This window comes from Equus quagga, chromosome 6, assembly GCF_021613505.1.
Source record: "Equus quagga isolate Etosha38 chromosome 6, UCLA_HA_Equagga_1.0, whole genome shotgun sequence".
NCBI classification, from domain to species: domain Eukaryota; kingdom Metazoa; phylum Chordata; class Mammalia; order Perissodactyla; family Equidae; genus Equus; species Equus quagga.
In genome coordinates, this window is record NC_060272.1 from 76,044,540 (window position 1) to 76,063,854 (window position 19,315).

The 19,315-nt window shown below is 37.0% G+C and overlaps 1 protein-coding gene across 1 annotated transcript in view; it reads left to right on the forward strand.

The window, feature by feature from the left end:
- The window catches only part of LOC124240745 (phospholipid-transporting ATPase IB-like), a 175,591-nt gene that overhangs the window by 116,621 nt on the left and 39,655 nt on the right, over positions 1 to 19,315 (forward strand). Inside the window, 2 exon segments of the mRNA XM_046663871.1 lie at positions 6,225 to 6,405; positions 10,036 to 10,146. Coding sequence (XP_046519827.1) covers positions 6,225 to 6,405; positions 10,036 to 10,146 — 292 coding nt within the window.

The following is a 19,315-nucleotide window of genomic DNA, read 5'->3' on the forward strand; positions in this document are numbered from 1 at the left end:
GCCTGATTATTTATATAAATGCAGCAAGAATAGTGATTGACCATACAAGCTCTTTTTAAGATTGCTTTGCTGGAACCTTGTAAGCAAGGTACCAGGCCTATTTTTGAAGCAGTTTCTTAAAACTGTCTGGTCATATCTGAGTCTATGTACATCCTTCTAGTCAAAGCCTTGGTAATGTAGTTCAGGGCATCAGAATTGGTCACCTCAAAATGTGTTTCTTTGCCTTGATTATTTTTAAGGTCAAAAAAAATCTGAAGGAAACTTTAACCTTCTCCCTAACTGCCTAAACGAATTTAAGATAGAAGGCCTGTCTCAGGACAGGGCATCACCATAGACAACTCTGAGTATTGGTAAACTGGGAGGGTCCTTACTAAGCCCATTTTTATCAAAAGATCTATTTTGGGGCAGTGGGGGCGGGGTCCTGTTGTCTATAGATGGCCTAGCAAACACTTGTTTAACAAACATTTACATTTAAATCTCCATGTAAATTACCTTCCTCCCTTTGAAGACCCAAACCGCTAAACCCAACATACTCCTTTGTCTTTGGCTAAAGATGGTATTTAAGGTGGCAGTTTTGGTCATTCTGGCAAGTTATTCAGCTTTCCTAGGTTTCTCTCATGTATGCATGTCATAAAGCTTTGTTTGATTTTCTCCTGTTATTGTGTCTCATGTCAATTTAATTCTTAGGCCAGCCAGAAGGACCTAGAGGGTAGAGGAATTGTCTTCCTCCCCTACAGCAGCCAATATTTCTAGTTTGTCTTGTTACAAGCAGAGCAGACCTTCACTGAACCCATGCAAACACATATATTGTCATGAAAACAATACTTAAGAGTTTCCAAATTCTGGAGGGATCATGTAGAAAGAAAAAGATAAATGTTTCAGAGATACACTTTACCATATTGCTGTAAGTTTTAGATAGCTTAAAATAGAGGAGAAAAAGGGATCTTTTACATCTGGAAAACAAAACAACAAAGCAATCAGTCCTCCACTCGAGTTCCAGAAACTCCCACCCAATTCAGTGCTATAATCTTAAAATTATCAAAAACCTGTGTCCCAAAGTACTTGTTAAAGTATTTTCTATGAATCTCTTTGAAAATGAAACATATTTATAAAAGCATCAGAGTAAAACACTAATTGTCCCTGACTGACAAAAGACTTAAAAGGCCATGGGTAAATACAAGTACTTGGGTTTGACATTAAATAGCTAACCATCATCTTAAGTTCCTTTCTTACTGACAGATTTTATAACAGAGATAACATGATTTTAATAAACTCAGGTAGAATGAAAATTATATGTCTGTATTATATTCAGCATTGATAACTCTGAAGACATGCCTGTTTCAATTAAACCAAAAACCTTAAACTAGCTTTTATTTACTAAAGGTTAATCCTAGATCACATAAATTTGAAAAGCATTGGAGTTATTTTGCATTATATTTCTGAGTTTTAAAATATTTAATTTATAAGCACTTAATTTCAAGCCAATTAAACAGAGCTCTTTACAAACCAATTTTAGCAATACCATCCAGAGGTAGAGAAATATCACATCTCTATAACATACATCCATAGACACACAGACAGACATATACAGAGATCTCATAGCTTTTATTTTAAAACTTTAACTATGGCTCAAGTACAATAATATAAAACTCAAAAGAATTGTTGGATCCAAATTGTATTCCTGGAAGATGGACAAAATTAAAGTTATTTGTTCAGGTGGCCAAAGCTTTTTACTAAAGTTTTTTTTAGGAATCATAAATTAGTATATTTTATTTAATTATGATTATATATTAATAACAAGTATGAATCATTCATGTATGTATCATTATCATCATTGGTAAGTGTAAGGCCTGTCTATCTATCTATCCTAAATATTTTTATTTGCATGCTGTAAGTATCAGTTTAGAGCTGTTTTTGGAGTCATTTTGCCTATTATCAAAAGTCCAGGGTAATTGCTATTTAAATTTTCCCTCCTAGTTGTTTATTTGCACTAGTTAACTTAGAAATAGTCATTGGGAGTTCAGCATTTGAACCAAAAGAATTGCAATTCAGGACGTGCATGCTATGGCAAACCATAGGCAAACCTAGAGAACGAAGGAGGGAAACTTGCTTTTATAGAGAAAAAAAGCAGGAGTAGAGAGGGGCTGTTCTAAAGCAAAGACCATTGGGGGAAAGTATCAGTTTAGGGTAGTAACAGCTTCTCATTGACTGAGCTGTGGCTTTTCTCATTGGCTGGGCTGTTGCCAGGTGGGGAGAGAAATCTTTCGGTAGTAAAGTAGTTGTATCTCCTGTCAGAGATGCAAGCATATGTCTCTTCCTGTTTGGAGTAATTGATGATGTATGACAGGGCATGAGAGCTCACTCTACAGGCCTTCCTGACTTCCATTTAGCCGAGGTTTCTCTTAGTCATTTCACAAACATATTGATACATTGGACTTCGAAATATTATGAACATGCTCCTCAATCAATGAGGTCCATTATAGGCTTTAAATGTCTCGCTTAGATGTCCTTCTGTGTTCACATTCTATCAGTTAGAACTGGTAGAAATGATGGAAAGCTGAATTAAAATCCAACTTAGGCAAAAAGAGAATTTATTAGGTCACACAACTGAAAACTCTGCAGGTGGAGTTGACTTCAAGGGAAGCAAACAAATTCATCAATAATCAATTCACCAAAACTACTTGTTTCTTTGAGCCATTCAGATTTAAATAACTGGTTTTCATTTTGCATCATAACAATATTGTAAGGAATTCTCACTTTTTCTCTGCTCAAACTCCCTAGTCATGCTGGTGGAAACTGGAGGAAGCAATGAAAGGATATACTGAAGAAGCAGAGAGAAGAAGAAAATATAGGGACTAATTTTGCCACTAAGGGTGGATATTCCAGCAGTTGGCTTACAGTGAACTATTGGTGTTTTGTCCAAAATCTAGCTTCAATCACGGATTGACATAGGACTCAAGGGGGATCACCCTTTTGATTCATCTGGTGCAGGCTTTATCCCCAGGCTGGATCCCCTTCTGGCAGCAGGTTGGGGCTTGGCAGCCCCAAGTCTCACATTCTCATATGACTGTGTCCAGAGGAAAATTTGCATATGCTCTCTCCCAAAAACCTCAGCAAATGGGTCATCATGTCTCATGGGCTTTGAAAGTAGACACTTTCTTTCAGGAGCCTAAGATGAAACACAAAACAAAGAGATTATTTACATGCTGGTAGGTGGAAGAGCTGTCACACCCCTAGGTCCAAAGGGATCGGGGAGCGAGTGGTCACTGGAACCTGAAAGGAGAGAGCACAGCAGAGCGGCCTGCCTCTGAGGAGCAGTGAGCTGTGGTGGACAGACGCAACTAGCCAGAGAAGGCATTGCAGGGAGGAGCAGGGGAGTGACCCACCTGACCTCACTCTCCTCCTTTTCTAGCTTCTGCTGGGGTCATTCATCAACTGACACAACTAGAGCACCAACACTCAATTATACAGGTTTATGTGATCCAAGGCCTTCACTTCTCCCCTTACTCATTTCATCCCTTTAAGTGTTCCCATTAGATGAACAGTAAACATAAATGAATGCAAAGCCGAAGCCTATTAGCTGAGCTATACTCTGAACTGGTGAAAATAGTTGAGCATGGAACTGACTGAAACCATAACTGAAAAGGGGAGTTGTGGGGTAGGAGACCAGACTATGCCTTGAATGTTCTTCATGCCTTTAAAACTTTATGACTTGATTTTATTATTTTTCTGTACATTCTACTGAAATTTCACGAAGAACTTTTAGTCTATTTTCTTGAAAGACGTTTGTCTGTGGTTTTCTTTCTTTTAAAGGCTTTGCCTGGTTGTGGTATCAGGATAATTCCAGCCTGATAAACTGAGTTGGGAAGTGTTTCTTCGTCCTGTTTTCTAAGATACTTTCTGCAGTATTAGTATGATTTCTTCCTAAAATGTTTGACACACTTGACTGTTGACCGGGCCTGGACCTTTCCTTGTGAGAAGGTTTTGATAACTAATTCATTTTTATTTTTTAAAAGATCGGCACCTGAGCTAACAACTGTTGCCAATCTTCTTCTTTTTTTTCCTGCTTTATCTTCCCAAACCATCCCCCCCCCCCACCCCGCCACATGGTTGTGTATCCTAGTTGCAGGTCCTTCTAGTTGTGGGATGTGGGACACTGCCTCAACGTGGCCTGATGAGCGGTGCCATGTCCGCACCCAGGATCCGAACCCTGGGCTGCTGCAGTGGAGCGCGAGAACTTAACCACTCGGCCACGGAGCCGACCCCATTCAGTTTCTTTACTAAATATTTTCGGCATCTCCTTCAGTTAGTTTTGGTAATTTGTGTCTTTCAAGGAATTTTTCCGTTTTATCTAGTTGTCAAATTGGTTGGCATAAAGCTTTTCAGAGTAGTCCTTTCTTTCTTTCTTTTTTATTTCTGTGTGATGTGTGGTGGTGGTCCTTCTTTCCTTCCTCATGTGGACAATTTCTATTTACTCTCTCTTTTTTTCCCTTGTTCAATTTTGCTGATCTTTTCAAAGGGCCAAGTCTGTGGTTTGTCTAGTTTCTATTTACATTCTGATATATAATATATTAATATATTATATGTGTATATAATATATAATCATAATACATAATAATATTATATTCTGATATATAATATAATATATTCTTATCTGTATTATTTCTTTCAGCTTACTTTTAATTTAATTTATTCTTCTTTTTCTGGCTCCTTAAGGTGTAGGCTTCTATCATTGATTTTAAGCCTTTCTTCTTTTCTACTGTAAGCATTTCAAGCTATAAATCTGTAAGCACTGATTTAACTACATGTTACAAATTTTGATACGTTGTGTTTTCACTGTGATTCAGTTCAAGGTACAGTATTTTCTCATTTCCCTTGTGACTTCCTTTTTCACTTATGGGCTATTTAAAAGTGTGTTGTTTAGGGGCTGGCCCAGTGGTGCAGCGGTTAAGTTTGCACATTCAGCTTCAGTGGCCCAGGGTTCACTGGTTCAGCTCTCAGGCATAGACCTACGCACCGCTTGTGAAGCCATGCTGTGGCAGGCATCCCACACATAAAATGGAGGAAGATGGGCACAGATGTTAGGTCAGGGCCATTCTTCCTCAACAACAACAAAAAAAGTGTGTTGTTTAATTCCCACACATTTGGCTATTTCCTATATTCTTTTCTCTAATTTCTAATTTAAATCTATTATTGGATGAAATACTTTTTATGGTTGACTTTTTTTCCTTTCAGTACTTTGAATTCGCCATTCTATCTCCTAAGGTTTTCGTAATCTCACCTGAAATTTGAAAAAGTTAAATTCAAATTCATTTTTAGAAGCTGTTTTGTGGGAAGGGGATAATAAGTGAGGTCATTTACTTACTAGAAAATAAAACCTTTGTGTGTCCCCTACCACTTTTGGGAGAGGTGTGTGTCCAACTTATTGAGTCAATGAATAAATGTGTGATGAATAAGAGATCAAAGTTTTGCTTCTCCTTTCTTAGAATATTTGTAAATATTTTATGGGCAGACAGGGTATACTAGCCTGACATTTTTTAGGAATATTAAATTAACTTTTGTAGCTTGTCTCAGAAAAAAAAGGATCAACGATGTATCCTAATCTACATTGGGCACAAAGCATGAGAAAGAAGCGAATATTTGTTATGTCACTTAGCTTTTGTTTGTTGTAGTTACTACAGCATTACCTCGATTCTCCTGACTGATACCTTCATGTTTTTATATCTCCTCGTATTTTTCGAGTTCTCTTGAGAGTAGTTTCATTTGCAAAGGCTGCTTTACATTCTATATTTTGGGCAAATGCCTTCATATGGTTTTAGAAATAGTGGACTTTCACTTCTTGCTCTCATGTAGGTAGATAATGTAAAATACTAGAGCAGGCCAGTGTCAGGCAACAGGGAGGGGTGGGGAAAATGGCAAACTGAAGAATTTATCTCCGTGTAAACTGGGCAACTGATATTATGTATTTCTTTGGGGATGTTAAAGAAGCTGCTGTATGTTTTTTTTTTTTTTTTTGCTTCTTTTTCTTTTTTTGGGTGGGTAAGAAGTTGTTTATATATGTACAAAGTTTAATTAATGAGTGGGGAAATTTACCAGTAACTACCATTTAAATGTGGCTATGTGTAGATTATTGCTGACTCCTTCATAAAAGCTTTTAGAACAGGGTGAATAAAATGAACCAAACCAAAATGCTATAAAGTGGTTGTTTCTGTCTTCTTTTTCAGGTTATCTCTTCAGAAGGCTGAAATAGTGGCCTTGGTTAAGAAGCATGTAAGGGCCATCACTCTTGCCATTGGGGACGGTGCCAACGATGTTGGGATGATCCGGATGGCCCACGTGGGTGTGGGAATCAGTGGAAACAAGGACATGCAGGCATCCAACAACTCAGATTATGCCATCGCACAGGTCAGCGATGTGGGCATGGAGAGTACTGAAGACCTTGGGTCCATCCCCGAGGTCTACCCTACTCCTTAAACTGCTTTCCAAATGAAACTACCAGCACATTTGGGGTTCTCTTTAGTTTTGTCGTTAGGCACTTTGCAGCAGAAAAGGTGTTTCTTGACTAGCTATTGAGCTGGTTAAATCGATGCTGCCAAGGATCTGTAGCTCTGCTAATATAATCTCTCAATCCCTAGTCAATCCAGTCTGTAATGTGTGTTTTGCTTTGTGATGTCTCTTGATGAAGAGTTCTTAAAGACTTATAATTTCCCCGTTTTCTCTCTTTTGTTTTTAAAGGAGGCACTGCCTCTTGGCAGGCATTTTTTAAAAAAATAGACTTTATATTTTAGAGCAGTTGTGGCTTCACAGCAAAATTAAGCAGGAAATATAGAAAGTTCCCATGTACACCCTGGCCACACACACACACACACAGCCTCCCCTACTATCAATGTCCCCAACCAGAGTGGTGCATTTGTTATAATTGATGAAGCTACAGTGACACATCATAATCTCCCAAAGTCCATAGTTCACATTGGGATTCACTCTTGGTGCTGAACATTCTATGGATTTGGACAAATACATAAGGATATGTATCCACCATTATAATATCATACAGAATAATTTCATTGCCTTAAAAAATGCTCTGTGCTCCGTCTGGTCATTCCTCCCTCCACACTAACCCTTTGCAGCCACTGATCTCTCTTATTGCCTCTCTAGTTTTGTCTTTTACAGAATGTCATTTGTTTGGAATCATCCAGTATATAGGCTTTTCAAACTAACTTCTCTCACTTAGTAATATACATTTACATTTCCTCCATGTCTTTTATGGCTTAATAGATCACTTCTTTCTAGTGCTGAATAACATTCCATTGTCTGGGTGTATCACAGTTTGTCTATTCACCTACTGAAGGACATCTTGGTTATTTCCAAGTTCTGGCAATTATGAATAAAGCTGCTATAAATATCCATGTGCAGGTTTTTGCATGGACATAAGTTTTCAATTCCTTTGAGTCAATACCAAAAAGTGCAATTGCTGGATCATATGGTAAGAGTATATTTAGTTTTGCAAGAAACAGCCAAACTCCCTTCCACAGCGGCTGTATCATTCATTGGAAGGCATTTAAGAAGAGTGTGTAGCCCTGCGATTTATAGCCCCTGCATGTTTATGTAATATCCTTTGCTGTTTAATAAGAATGCCCCCTCTTTCTACATTTTAATATTTTTACTTTTGAATAATATAATATTTTGATCAATAATTTGATATTGGCTTTTAATGGATATAATATTTTCATCACATTTGAGCAATTAACAATAACACTTTTCACTCTTGCTGAATTCAGGAGCATTATGTAATTCTTGAGCAGCTCTTAGGAATAACCTGGTACTCTGGGGAGGCCACGCCTGCTGGGGCTGTTCCTATGGTGGCTGTCTCTGAGAGGCTAGATGATTTAGTAATCTGTCCACAGGTAAGTGGACGCCTAAAACTAGAGTGGTCACAGCATGGATTCCTAGGGCTCTGTACCACAGATGAAAAGCATATTGCCCCAATGTTTGAATCAGATCAGTTTGGAGATTCTCCTCTTTACTCATGGATTAAGTGTCCTGGCTTTATAGATAGGAAAACTGGGGCTCCTATGTGCTAGGTGGTCCTGGCTGAGGAAGTGTCAGTAGACTATGATCAAGGCACCACTCTGTAAACAAGGAAACGGACACACCAAACTCACCTATTTCCTTTCCTTAATTGCTAAATGCCATTGGGATACATGCCTCTCATGGGCTCAGCGATGATGTGTGACATAAGCCTTGAACTATTACACACCATAGATGCACTGAGCGCCATGGCAGGTGTCGCGTGTCTTGGGGACCCACAGCAATCTCTGTTCACCATTTTCTCAAGTATGTCTAGGGAAGGCAATTCCAACCTTCTCTTTTTAAACCAAATCTTGAAAGCGTTTAGAATCCTCAGGTTGTTCTCATCAAAGTTAAAGTCTGAGAGAAACAGAGAGAGGTAGGCAGGGTTTTATAGTCTGCCGTGGTCCCCACCGTGTTTGTCATCAGCAGCAGAACTAAACTCTCTCTGCTGCCTGTGTCTGAATTCTCTTTGACCTTTGTCCCAGCCCCTCTTATCGCAGCTGCATTTATGATTAGGCAGATGTTGTGCGATATCAGGCTTTCTTTCATTTTTTTCCTTCCACCCACCCCTAAGTTGCCATACCACGCCAGTCAGTAATGCGGGAGATTGGTTTGATTCTTGCTTTGGCCCCTATTAACACGCTATTCCAGGTTAATGATAACACTGTAAGCCGCGCCAGTTTTTTTCCATCTTACTTTTACCAGACAGCAGCTTTGAATGGAGACGGGGAGAGGGTATTATGCCATGGTGTGTGCAGTTTTGTACTTTTCCCGGGATGAGTCTTGTCCCCAGCACTGTGGTGGACATTTTCCTGTTTCTGCCCCACCCCCTCCCGCCATGAAGTACACTGCAGCAGTGGCCCAACAGTGGCTTTTTCTTTGCCACCTCTTGGTGATGCACCACTTTCCCTCCCTGAGTGTATCGGTATAACGTGCTCACAACCTGGATCATTTTACTCTCTGAAAAGAGTAAATGATTCGCTTCTCCCTCCCCAAATTTCTTCATATTTTTAAATCATCCCCAGAAATAGGAAATCATCGCAAAGCTAAAAACTGAGATGTTGGAATGTTGCTTATAATGACTCAAGTTTAATATCAAGTCCTAGGTCAAAACAAACAAACAAACAAAAACCTTCGTTCTTTAATTCACTTATTTTCAGTTTAGCTATGCATTTTATGAGTCAATGTCTCTCACCTCATCCTGTCCCCTCATGTTCCAAACTCTCAGATATTCTCTTTTGAGAGGTTAACTTTTCCATATGTACCAACTTCTGCCACTTTGAAGTCAGTATTGAATTTTAGGAGTCACGAAATGACTGAATTACCTCAGGCTGTGGAACGACTCCCCTGGGTCATCAACCGTCCCAAGTGTTTACTGAGTGCCCGCCACATCCTAGGCGTGTTTCTGGGTGTTCAGGACCCGTTGGTGAGGAAAGTAAACAAGCACTGCCGAGACTCCGTGTTACCTCCCTTTGTAGTTTTAATTTTTTCTTTTTATTTATTTATTATAGGAAATGGGGAACTGATTTCTACAAGACTTTATGTGTACCTGGTGAGACTGAAAAACCAGTGACTGAGACTGAGGTTCTTGTCTCCGATATGGTGTTTCTTTTAGTAAATAATTCTGACCCCTTCTCCTGATTAAGGTCCTAGAGGTGTCTCAGATTAAATGCAAAGCCTTGTACGTGGCGAGTGAAAATCCAGGCAGCATTTGCTGGGCAAAAAAGTGATGTTTAATTTTTTTAATATGAGAAGTTAATTTTATGAAGCTTTAAAAGGTTCATTTATAGCCAACTGCCATGTCAGGGTGTCTCCGGCATCGGTTTCATGCTGCTTGCCTCTGCGTGGCATTCCCTACAGCAGGCCTGCTGAAGCATGAAGCACTGGGAAGATGGCATTTTGTGGGTTTGCCACTAAATGGTAGGTTCATTTGAACTTACGTTGACTGTTATTTCTGTCTTTTAGTTTTGCTACTTGGAGAAGCTTCTGTTGGTTCACGGAGCTTGGAATTATTTTTGAGTGACCAAATGCATATTGTATTGTTTCTACAAGAATGTCGTGTTGTATGTTGTTGAGGTAAGAAAGGAGATACACTTTCTTTCACTGAGGAGCTAGGTCTCTTCTTTGACAGCAGACTTGGTAGTTTAGTTTTTTTCAGATTTATCTCATTTAAATTACTGTTATGAAATGCCACTTTAAGTTTTGCTCACATAAAAGTGACTCAGTAAAAAATGAATTTTCTAACCACTATCCTGACCTTAAAAATACTTGTATAAGCCTTAAATTTGGCTGTGGAAATATATTTTTAAATATTTTATTTTGAAATAGTTATAGATTCACAGGATGTTACAAAAATATTTTCAGTAGGTCCTATGAAAACTTCATCCAATTTCCCCCAAAGATAACACCTTATATAACTACAGGACACCATCAAAACCAGGAAATGGATGTTAGTACAACCCACAGAGCTTGTTCATATTTCACCAACTTTACCTGCACTCGTGTGTGTATGTGTGTGAGATCCTGTAGTTTTAACCATGTGTAAGATTCACACAGCAATCAAGATACAGACCTGTCCCCCACCCCCCAACAAGAAAGATACAGATCTGTTCCATCAGCACAAGGATCTCCCTCATGCTACACCTTTATATCCACATCCATCCCTAACCCCTGGCAGTGACTAATGTGTTCTCTATGATGTTGTTCTTTCAAGAATGTTCTAAAAGTGGTATCATATAGTGTGTAACCTTTTGAGTTCCCTTAGTATAACTTATGTACCATCCGCCTGTTGAAGGACATTTACACTCATTCTCGTTTAGAGCTTTTATGAATAAAATTGATATGAACATTTGTGTATAGGTTTTTGTGTAAATACAAGTTTTCACCTATTTATGATAAAAATTCAAGAGTACAATTCCTGGGTCATGTGGTAAGTACGTGTTCAATTTTCTATATATAAAATCATGTCATCTGCAAATAGTGACAATTTTACTTGTTCTTTTCCCATTTGGATCCCTTTTGTTTTATTTTCTTTCCTAATTGCTCTGGCCAGAACTTCCAAGACAGTGTTGAATAAGAGTGGCAAGAATGGGCATTCTTGTCTTGTTCCTATTCTTAGAGGGATAGCTTTCAGTTTTTCACTATTGAGTATGATATTAGCTGTGAGTTTGTCATATTTGGGGTTTATTATATTGAGGTACTTTTCTTCTGTACCCATTTTATTGAGAGTTTTTTATCATAAATGGATGCCAAATCTTGTCAAATGCTTTCTCTGCATCTCTTGAAATGATCATGTGATTTTTATCCTTTATTTTGCTAATGTGGTGTATCACATTGATTTGCAGATGTTGAACCATCCTTGCATCCCTGGGATAAATCTTACTTGATCGTGACATATAATTCTTTTAATGTATTGTTGTATTCAATTTGCTAATTTTTTTGAGGATTTTTGCATCTATGTTCATCAGTAATATTGGCCTGTAATTTTTTTTTTTGTATTGTCCTTGTCTCATAAATGTTGGCCTTATAAAGTAAGTTAGGAAGCATCCCCTCCTATTGAATTATTTGGAAGAGTTTGAGAAGGATGAGTATTAAATCTTTTGCGAATATTCAGTAGAATTCACCAGAGAAGCCATCTGGTCCTAGACTTTTGTTTTTTTGGGAGGCTTTTGATTACTGTTTCAATCCCTTTACTAGTGATTGGTCTACTCAGATTTTTTATTTATTCTTAATTCAGTTTTGGGAAATGGTAAGATTCTAAGAATTTATCCATTTCTTCTAGTTTATTCAGTTTGTTGGCATATAGCTTTCCATAGTATTCTCTTATAATCCATTGTATTTTTGTGGTATCTCTTTTAATTTTTCCTCTTTCATTTCTGATTTTATTTATTTGAGCCATCTCTATTTTTTTCTTAGTGATTCAGATAAAGGTTTGTCAATTTTGTTTGTCTTTTACAAGAACCATCTCCAGTTTCATTGATCTTCTCTATTGTCTTTTTGGTCTCTGTTTCATTTATTGCCACTCTGATTTTTATTTCCTTCCTTCTACTAACTCTGCGCTTCATTTGTTCTTCTTTGTCTAGTTGTTTTAGGTATAGGATTAGGTTGTTTATTTCAGACTTTTCTTGTTTCTTGAGGTATTGCCTGTATTGCTATATACTTCCTTCTTAATACTGCTTTTGGACAGAAAACAATATGTGTTGGTGATAATGTGGAGAAACTGGGACTCTTGTGCACAGTAGATGAGAATGTAAAATGGTGCAGCTGCTGTGGAAAACAGTATGATGATTCACCAAAAGATTAAAAATAGAATTAGTGGGGCTTGCCAGGTGGCACAGCGGTTAAGTGCGCACGTTCCACTTCGGTGGCCTGGATCCCGGGTGCAGACCTATGCACTGCTTGTCAAGCCATGCTGTGGCAGGTGTCCCACATATAAAGTAAGGAAGTTGGGTGCAGATGTTAGCTCAAGGCCAGTCTTCTTCAGCAAAAAGGGGAGGATTGGTGGCCAATGTTAGCTCAGGGCTAATCTTCCTCAAAAAAAATAAATAAATAAAATAAAATAAAATAAAATAAAACAAAATAAAATCAGCATGTGATCCAGCAATCCCACTTCTGAGTATCTATTTAAAAGATTTGAAAACAGGGTCTTGAAGAGATATTTACATGCCGTGCTCATAGCAGCATATTCACAATAGCCAAGTGGTGGAAGCAACACACATGTCCAATGATAGATGGATGGATAAACCAAATGTGGTTATCCACACAATGGAATATTATTCAGCTTTAAAAAAGAAGGAAATTCTGACACATGCTACAACGTGGATGAAACTTGAGGACATTGTGCTAAGTAAAGTAAGCCAGACACAAAAAGCCAAATATTGTACGATTGTAAAGTAGTCAAATTCATACAGACAGAAAGTAGAATGGTGGTTGCCAAGGGCTGAGGGTTGGGGAATATGAAGAATTGTTAAGTGGGTACAGAGTTTCAGTTTTGCAAGATGAAAAAGTTCTGGAGATTGCACAACAATGTGACTGTACTTAACACTCCTGAACTGTGCACTTAAAAGTAGTTAAGATGGTAAATTTTATTTTATATGGTTTTTACTACTATTAAAAATAAAGTAAAATCAATCAGACATATTTGTGTAGATCTATTTCTGGATTCTCTAATCTAATCCATTGATCTGTGTGTCTGTCCCTCTGCCATCAGCACATTGTCTTGAATACTATAGTGATATGGACAGCCTTAACATCAAGTGAAATGATTGCTCCCACTTTATATATTTTTAATTGTCTCAGTTATTCTAGGTCCTTTGCCTTTTCATATACATTTTAAAATAAGCATACTTATGTCTACAAAAATACTTGCTGGAATTTTTATAGGAATCGGGTTAAACTTATAGGTGAATTTGGGGAGCATTGATGTTTTCTGTGTTGAATCTTCCGATTCATGAACACGGCATGAGTCTTCATTTATTTGTCTTCTTTGATTTCTTTCATCAGCATTTTGTAGTTTACCACACACAGCTCTGTACATGCTTTGTTAGATGATATCTAAGATTTTCATTTTCTTTGGAGAAATTGCAAATAGCATTATGAGTCAATTTCAGTGTCCACGTGTTCATTGCTAGTATATGGAAATATGTCTGATTTTTGTGGGTTATTCTAGTATCCTTCAACCTTGCTAAACTCACTTATTAGTCATAGGATTTTTTTTTTAATATTCCTTTGGATTTTCTACAAGTCAATTATGTCATCTGCAAAGAGGGACAGCTTTATGTCTTCCTTTCTAATCTCTAAGACTTTTATTTCTTTTTCTTGACGTTTTGCACTGGCTACAACTTCCAGTGCTGTGTTGAATGGGAGTGAGGAAGAGGACTTTCTTGCTTTGTTCTGGATCTTAGCAGGAAAGCACCTACTTTCTCACCATTTAATATGATGTTAGCTGTAGGTTTTTTTTGTAGATGCACTTTATCAAGTTGAGGAAGTTCTCTCCTGTTCCTAGAATGCTGGGAGTTTTCACCACAAATGGGTGTTGGATTTTGTCAAATGCTTTCTCAAATGATGTAAGCATATGATTTTTCTTCTTTAGTTTGGTGATATAGGGGTTACATTGATTGGCTTTCAAATATTGGCCCAGTTTGTATCTCTGGAATAAAATCTACTTAGTTTTGGTATATAATTCTTTTTTCACATTGATAAATTTGATGTGCTAATATTTTGTTGAGTATTTTTCTAGTACTATTAATGCATTTTTGGTGGTCAGTTGATGAGTAGAGTGAACAAGAAATAGAAAACAATAACTTTGGTTCCATTTTTTTTTTTTTTTAAAGATTTTATTTTTTCCTTTTTCTCCCCAAAGCCCCCCGGTACATAGTTGTATATTCTTCATTGTGGGTTCTTCTAGTTGTGGCATGTGGGACGCTGCCTCAGCGTGGTCTGATGAGCAGTGTCATGTCCGCGCCCAGGATTCGAACCAACGAAACACTGGGCCGCCTGCTGCAGAGTGCGCGAACTTAACCACTCGGCCACGGGGCCAGCCCCTTTGGTTCCATTTTTTTCATAAATAATGTCCTATGTGAAGAAAATCTGAGAAGCTTGCCAAACCAGCAGCACCTGGAAAAGCTTTCTACCAACTCACCAAATCTGAGTTAGCTCTAGCTGGACGCTGGCCTTCACAGTTTTAAATATAATTACTTGCATTTTTTCCATATACCTTGAAGAATAGAATATAATTTCTATAAGCAGCTAATATTCTGTTAACTGTACATTGCCAATTTAGGGATTCTGCCTGGGTATATTTATTTTTCCACTTGAAGGTTACTAAAAGTGATATTAACATGTTTAGGCATTGACCTGTACTTCTATTTTTGGAGGTGCATTCCATTAACTAGTTTGAAAGACAGATTTTATATTGTGTTGAAAGGCCATATTGTATGCTTTGACTATATAACATCAAGAACAAGTAAATTTTATAAATGCTTAAAATACTGTACTTTATCATTCTTTTTTTCATGTCATCTGTCAAATTATGCATTCGTGTTTTCATATTCTTTGGATAAATACCCAGCAGTGGAATAGCTGGATCATATGGTATTTCTATTCCTAATTTTTTGAGAAATCTCAATACTATTTTCCGTAGTGGCTGCACGAGTTTGCACTCCCACCAGCAGTGTATGAGGGTTCCCTTCTCTCCACACCCTCTCTAACACTTACTGTTTCCTGTCTTGTTAATTATACCCATTCTGACGGGAGTGAGGTGATATCTTGTTGTAGTTTTGATTTGCATTTCCCTGATAGTTAATGATGTTGAACATCTTTTCATGTGCTCGTTGGCCACCTGTATATCTTCTTTGGAGAAATCACTGTTAACAATTTTTGCCCATTTTTTAATTGGGTTGTTAGTTTTTTTTGTTGTTGAGATATATGAGTTCTTTCTACACTTGGATGTTAACCCTTTAGTAGATATATGGTTTGCAAATACCTTCTCCCACTTGTTAGGTTGTCTTTCCATTTTGTTTGATGGCTTCCTTTTCTGAGAAGAATTTTTTAGGTTGATGTAGTCCCATTTGTTTATTTTTTCTATTGTTTCCTTTGCCTGGTCAGACATGTTACTTGAAAATATGCTACTAAGACTGATGTTGAAGAGAATACTTCTTATGTTTTCTTCTAGAAGTTTAGAGGTTTCAGATCTTACATTCAAGTCTTTAATCCATTTTGAGTTAATTTTTGTGTATGGTGTAAGATAATGGTCTACTTTCATTCTTTTGCCTGTGGCTATCCAGTTTTCCCAAAATCGTTTATTGAAGAGACTTTCCTTTCTCCATTGTACGTTCTTGGCTCCTCTGTCAAAAATTAGCTGTCCATATATGTGTGGGTTTATTTCTGGGCTCTCGATTCTTTTCCATTGATCTGTGTATCTGTTTTTCTGCCAGTACCATGCTGTTTGGGTTACTATAGCTTCGTAGTATATTTTGAAATCAGGGAGTGTGATACCTCCAGCTTTCTTCTTTTTTCTCAGAATTCCTTTGGCTATTTGTGGTCTTTTGCTGTTCCATATAAATTTTAGGATTCTTTATTCTATTTCTGTGAAAAACATTGTTGGAACTTTGATAGGGATTGCATTGAATCTGTAGATTGCTTAGGATGTATGGACATTTTAACTGTTAATTCTTTCAATCCAAGAGCGTGGAACATTTTTCCATTTCTTTGTGTCTTCTTCGATTTCTTTGAACAATGTTTTATAGTTTTTGGTGTACAGATCTTTCACCTCTTTGGTCAAGTTTATTCCTACATGTTTTGTTCTTTTTGTTGCAATTGGAAATGGGATCATATTCTTAATTTCTCTTTCTGCTACTTCATTGTTAGTATATAGAAAGAGAACTAATTTCTGTATGTTGATTTTGTATCCTGCAACTTTACCATATTCATTTATTATTTCTAAAAGTTTTTAGCGGATTCCTTAGAGTTTTCTTTGTATAAAATCATGTCATCTGCAGATAGTGAGAGATTCTGTTCTTCTTTTCCAGTTTGGGTCCCTTTTATTTCTTTTTCTTGCCTGATGGCTCTGGCTCAGAGATCCAATACTGTATTACATGAGTGGTGAAAGTGGGCCTCCTTGTCTGGTTCCTGTTCTTAGAGGGGTAGCTTTCAGTTTTTCTCCATTGAGATTGATATTAGCTGTGGGTTTGTCATATATGTCCTAATTATGTTGAGGTACTTTCCCTTTATACCCATTTTATTCAGAGTTTTTATCATAAATGGATGCTGTATCTTGTCAAATGCTTTCTCTGCATCTATTGAGATGATCACGTGATTTTTATTCTTCATTTTGTTAATGTGGTGCATCACATTGATTGATTTGCAGATGTTGAACCATCCCTGCATCCCTGGAATGAGTCCCACTTGATCATGGTGTATGATCTTTTAAATGTATTGTTGTATTTGACTAGCTAGTATTTTCTTAAGGGTTTTTGCATCAATGTTGATCAGTGATATTGGCCTGTAATTTTCTCTTTTAGTGTCATCCTTGTCTGGTTTTGGTATCAGGGTAATGTTGGCATTATAGCATGAGTTAGGAAGCTTCCCTTCCTCTTCAATTTTTTGGAAGAGTTTGAGAAGGATTGGTATTCAATCTTCTTTGAATGTTTGGTACAATTCACCAGGGAAGCCATTTGGTCCTGGACTTTTATTTTTGGGGAGGTTTTTGATTATTGTTTCACTCTCCTTACTGCTGATTGGTCTATTCAAATTCTCTATTTCTTCTTGTTCAGTTTTGGAAGGTTGTATGATTCTAAGAATTTATCCATTTCTTCTAGATTATCCAAGTTGTTGACATATAGCTTTTCTCAGTATTCTCTTATAATCTTTTGCATTTCTGAGCTGTCCATTGTAATTTCTTCTCTTTCATTTCTGACAATTTGTTTGAGGCTTCTCTTGTTTTTTCTTGGTGAGTCTAGCTAAAGGTTTGTCTATTTTGTTTATCTTTTCAAAGAACTAGCTCTTGGTTTCATTGATTTTTTCTGTTGGTTGTTTAGTCTCTATTTCATTTATTTATGCTCTGATTTTTATTATTTCCTTCCTTCTACTGATTTTGGTCTTTGTTTGTTCCTTTTCCAGTTCCTTTAGGTATGCTGTTAGATTGTTTGTATGAGATTTTTCTTGTTTGTTGATATAGGCCTGTATTGCTATGGAACTTCCCTCCTGAAACTGCTTTTGCTGTATGCCATAGATTTTGTCATATCATATTTTCATTTTCATTTGTCTCCAGGTAGTTTTTTGTTTCTCCTTTGATTTCTTCATTGACCCAATCATTGTTCAGTGGCATTTTGTTTAATGTCCACATATTTGTGGCTTTTCTGATTTTCTTCCTGTAGTTGATTTCTAGTTTCATACCGTTGTGGTCAGAAAAGATGCTTGGTGTTATTTCAGTCTTCTTTAATTTATTAAGTCTTGTTTTGTGGCCTAATATGTGATCAATCCTGGAGAATGTTTCGTGAGCATTTGAAAGGAATGTGTATTCTGCCATTTTTGGATGGAATGTTCTGTATATATCTACGAAGTCCATCTGGCCTAATCTGTCATTTAAGGCCAGTGTTTCCTTACTGATCTTCTGTTTGGATGATCCATCCATTGGTGTAACTGGAATGTTAAAGTCCCCTACTATTATTGTGTTGCTCTCTATTTCTCCTTTATGTCTGTTAATAATTGTTTTATATATTTAGGTGCTTCTATGTTGGGTGCGTTGATATTTACAAGTGTTATCTCCTCTTGTTGGATTGTTCTCTTTCTTATTATGTAATGCCCTTCTTTGTCTCTTGTTATAGTTTTTGGCTTAAGGTCTATTTTGTCTGATGTAAGTATTGCTACCCCAACTTTCTTTTCTTGCCATTTGCATGGAGGATTTTTTCCCTTCCCTTCCCTTTCAGTTTGTAAATGTCTTTAGGTCTGAAGTGTGTCTTTTGTATGTAGCATATATATGGGTCTATTTTTTTTATTCACTTGGACACGTTATGTCTTTTGATTGGAGGATTTAGTCCATTGACATTTAATGTAGCTTATGATAAGTATGTACTTATTGCCATTTTGTTACTTTTTTTCTGGGTGTTTTAGTAGCTCTTCTCTGTTCCTTTCTTCTTCTCTTGCTCTCTTCCCTAGTGGATTGATGGCTTTCTTTAGTATTATATTTGGATTATTTTCTCTTAATTACTCATGTATTTATTATAGGTTTCTGGTTTTGGTTACCATGAGGTTCATATATAATAATCTACATATATAGCAGTCTATATTGAGTTGATGGTCTCTTACATTTGATCTCTTTCTTAAAGCTCTACCTTTTACTCCCCTCCTCCCACATTTTATGTTTTTGATATCGTATCTAACCTCTTATTCGTGTCTCTGTATCCATTACCCTCTTATCATTGAAGTAGGTAATTTTTGTACTTTTGTTTTTGGCTTCATATTATCTTCATAGGTAGTTTACTCCCTTTACTGTATTTTTGCCTTTTGCAGTGATTTTGTTACCTTTTTAAAAAAAATAATTTTCTTATCCTATTTGTGGTGTTCTCTTTCCCACTTAAATAAATCCCTTTAGCATTTCCTGTAAAACTGGTTTCTTAGGGATAAACTCCTTTAATTGTTGCTTGTTGAGGAAACTCTATATCTTTCCTTCCATTCTGAATGATACCCTTGCAAAGTATAGTATTCTTGGCTGTAGGTTTTTTCCTTTTAACACTTTAAATATATT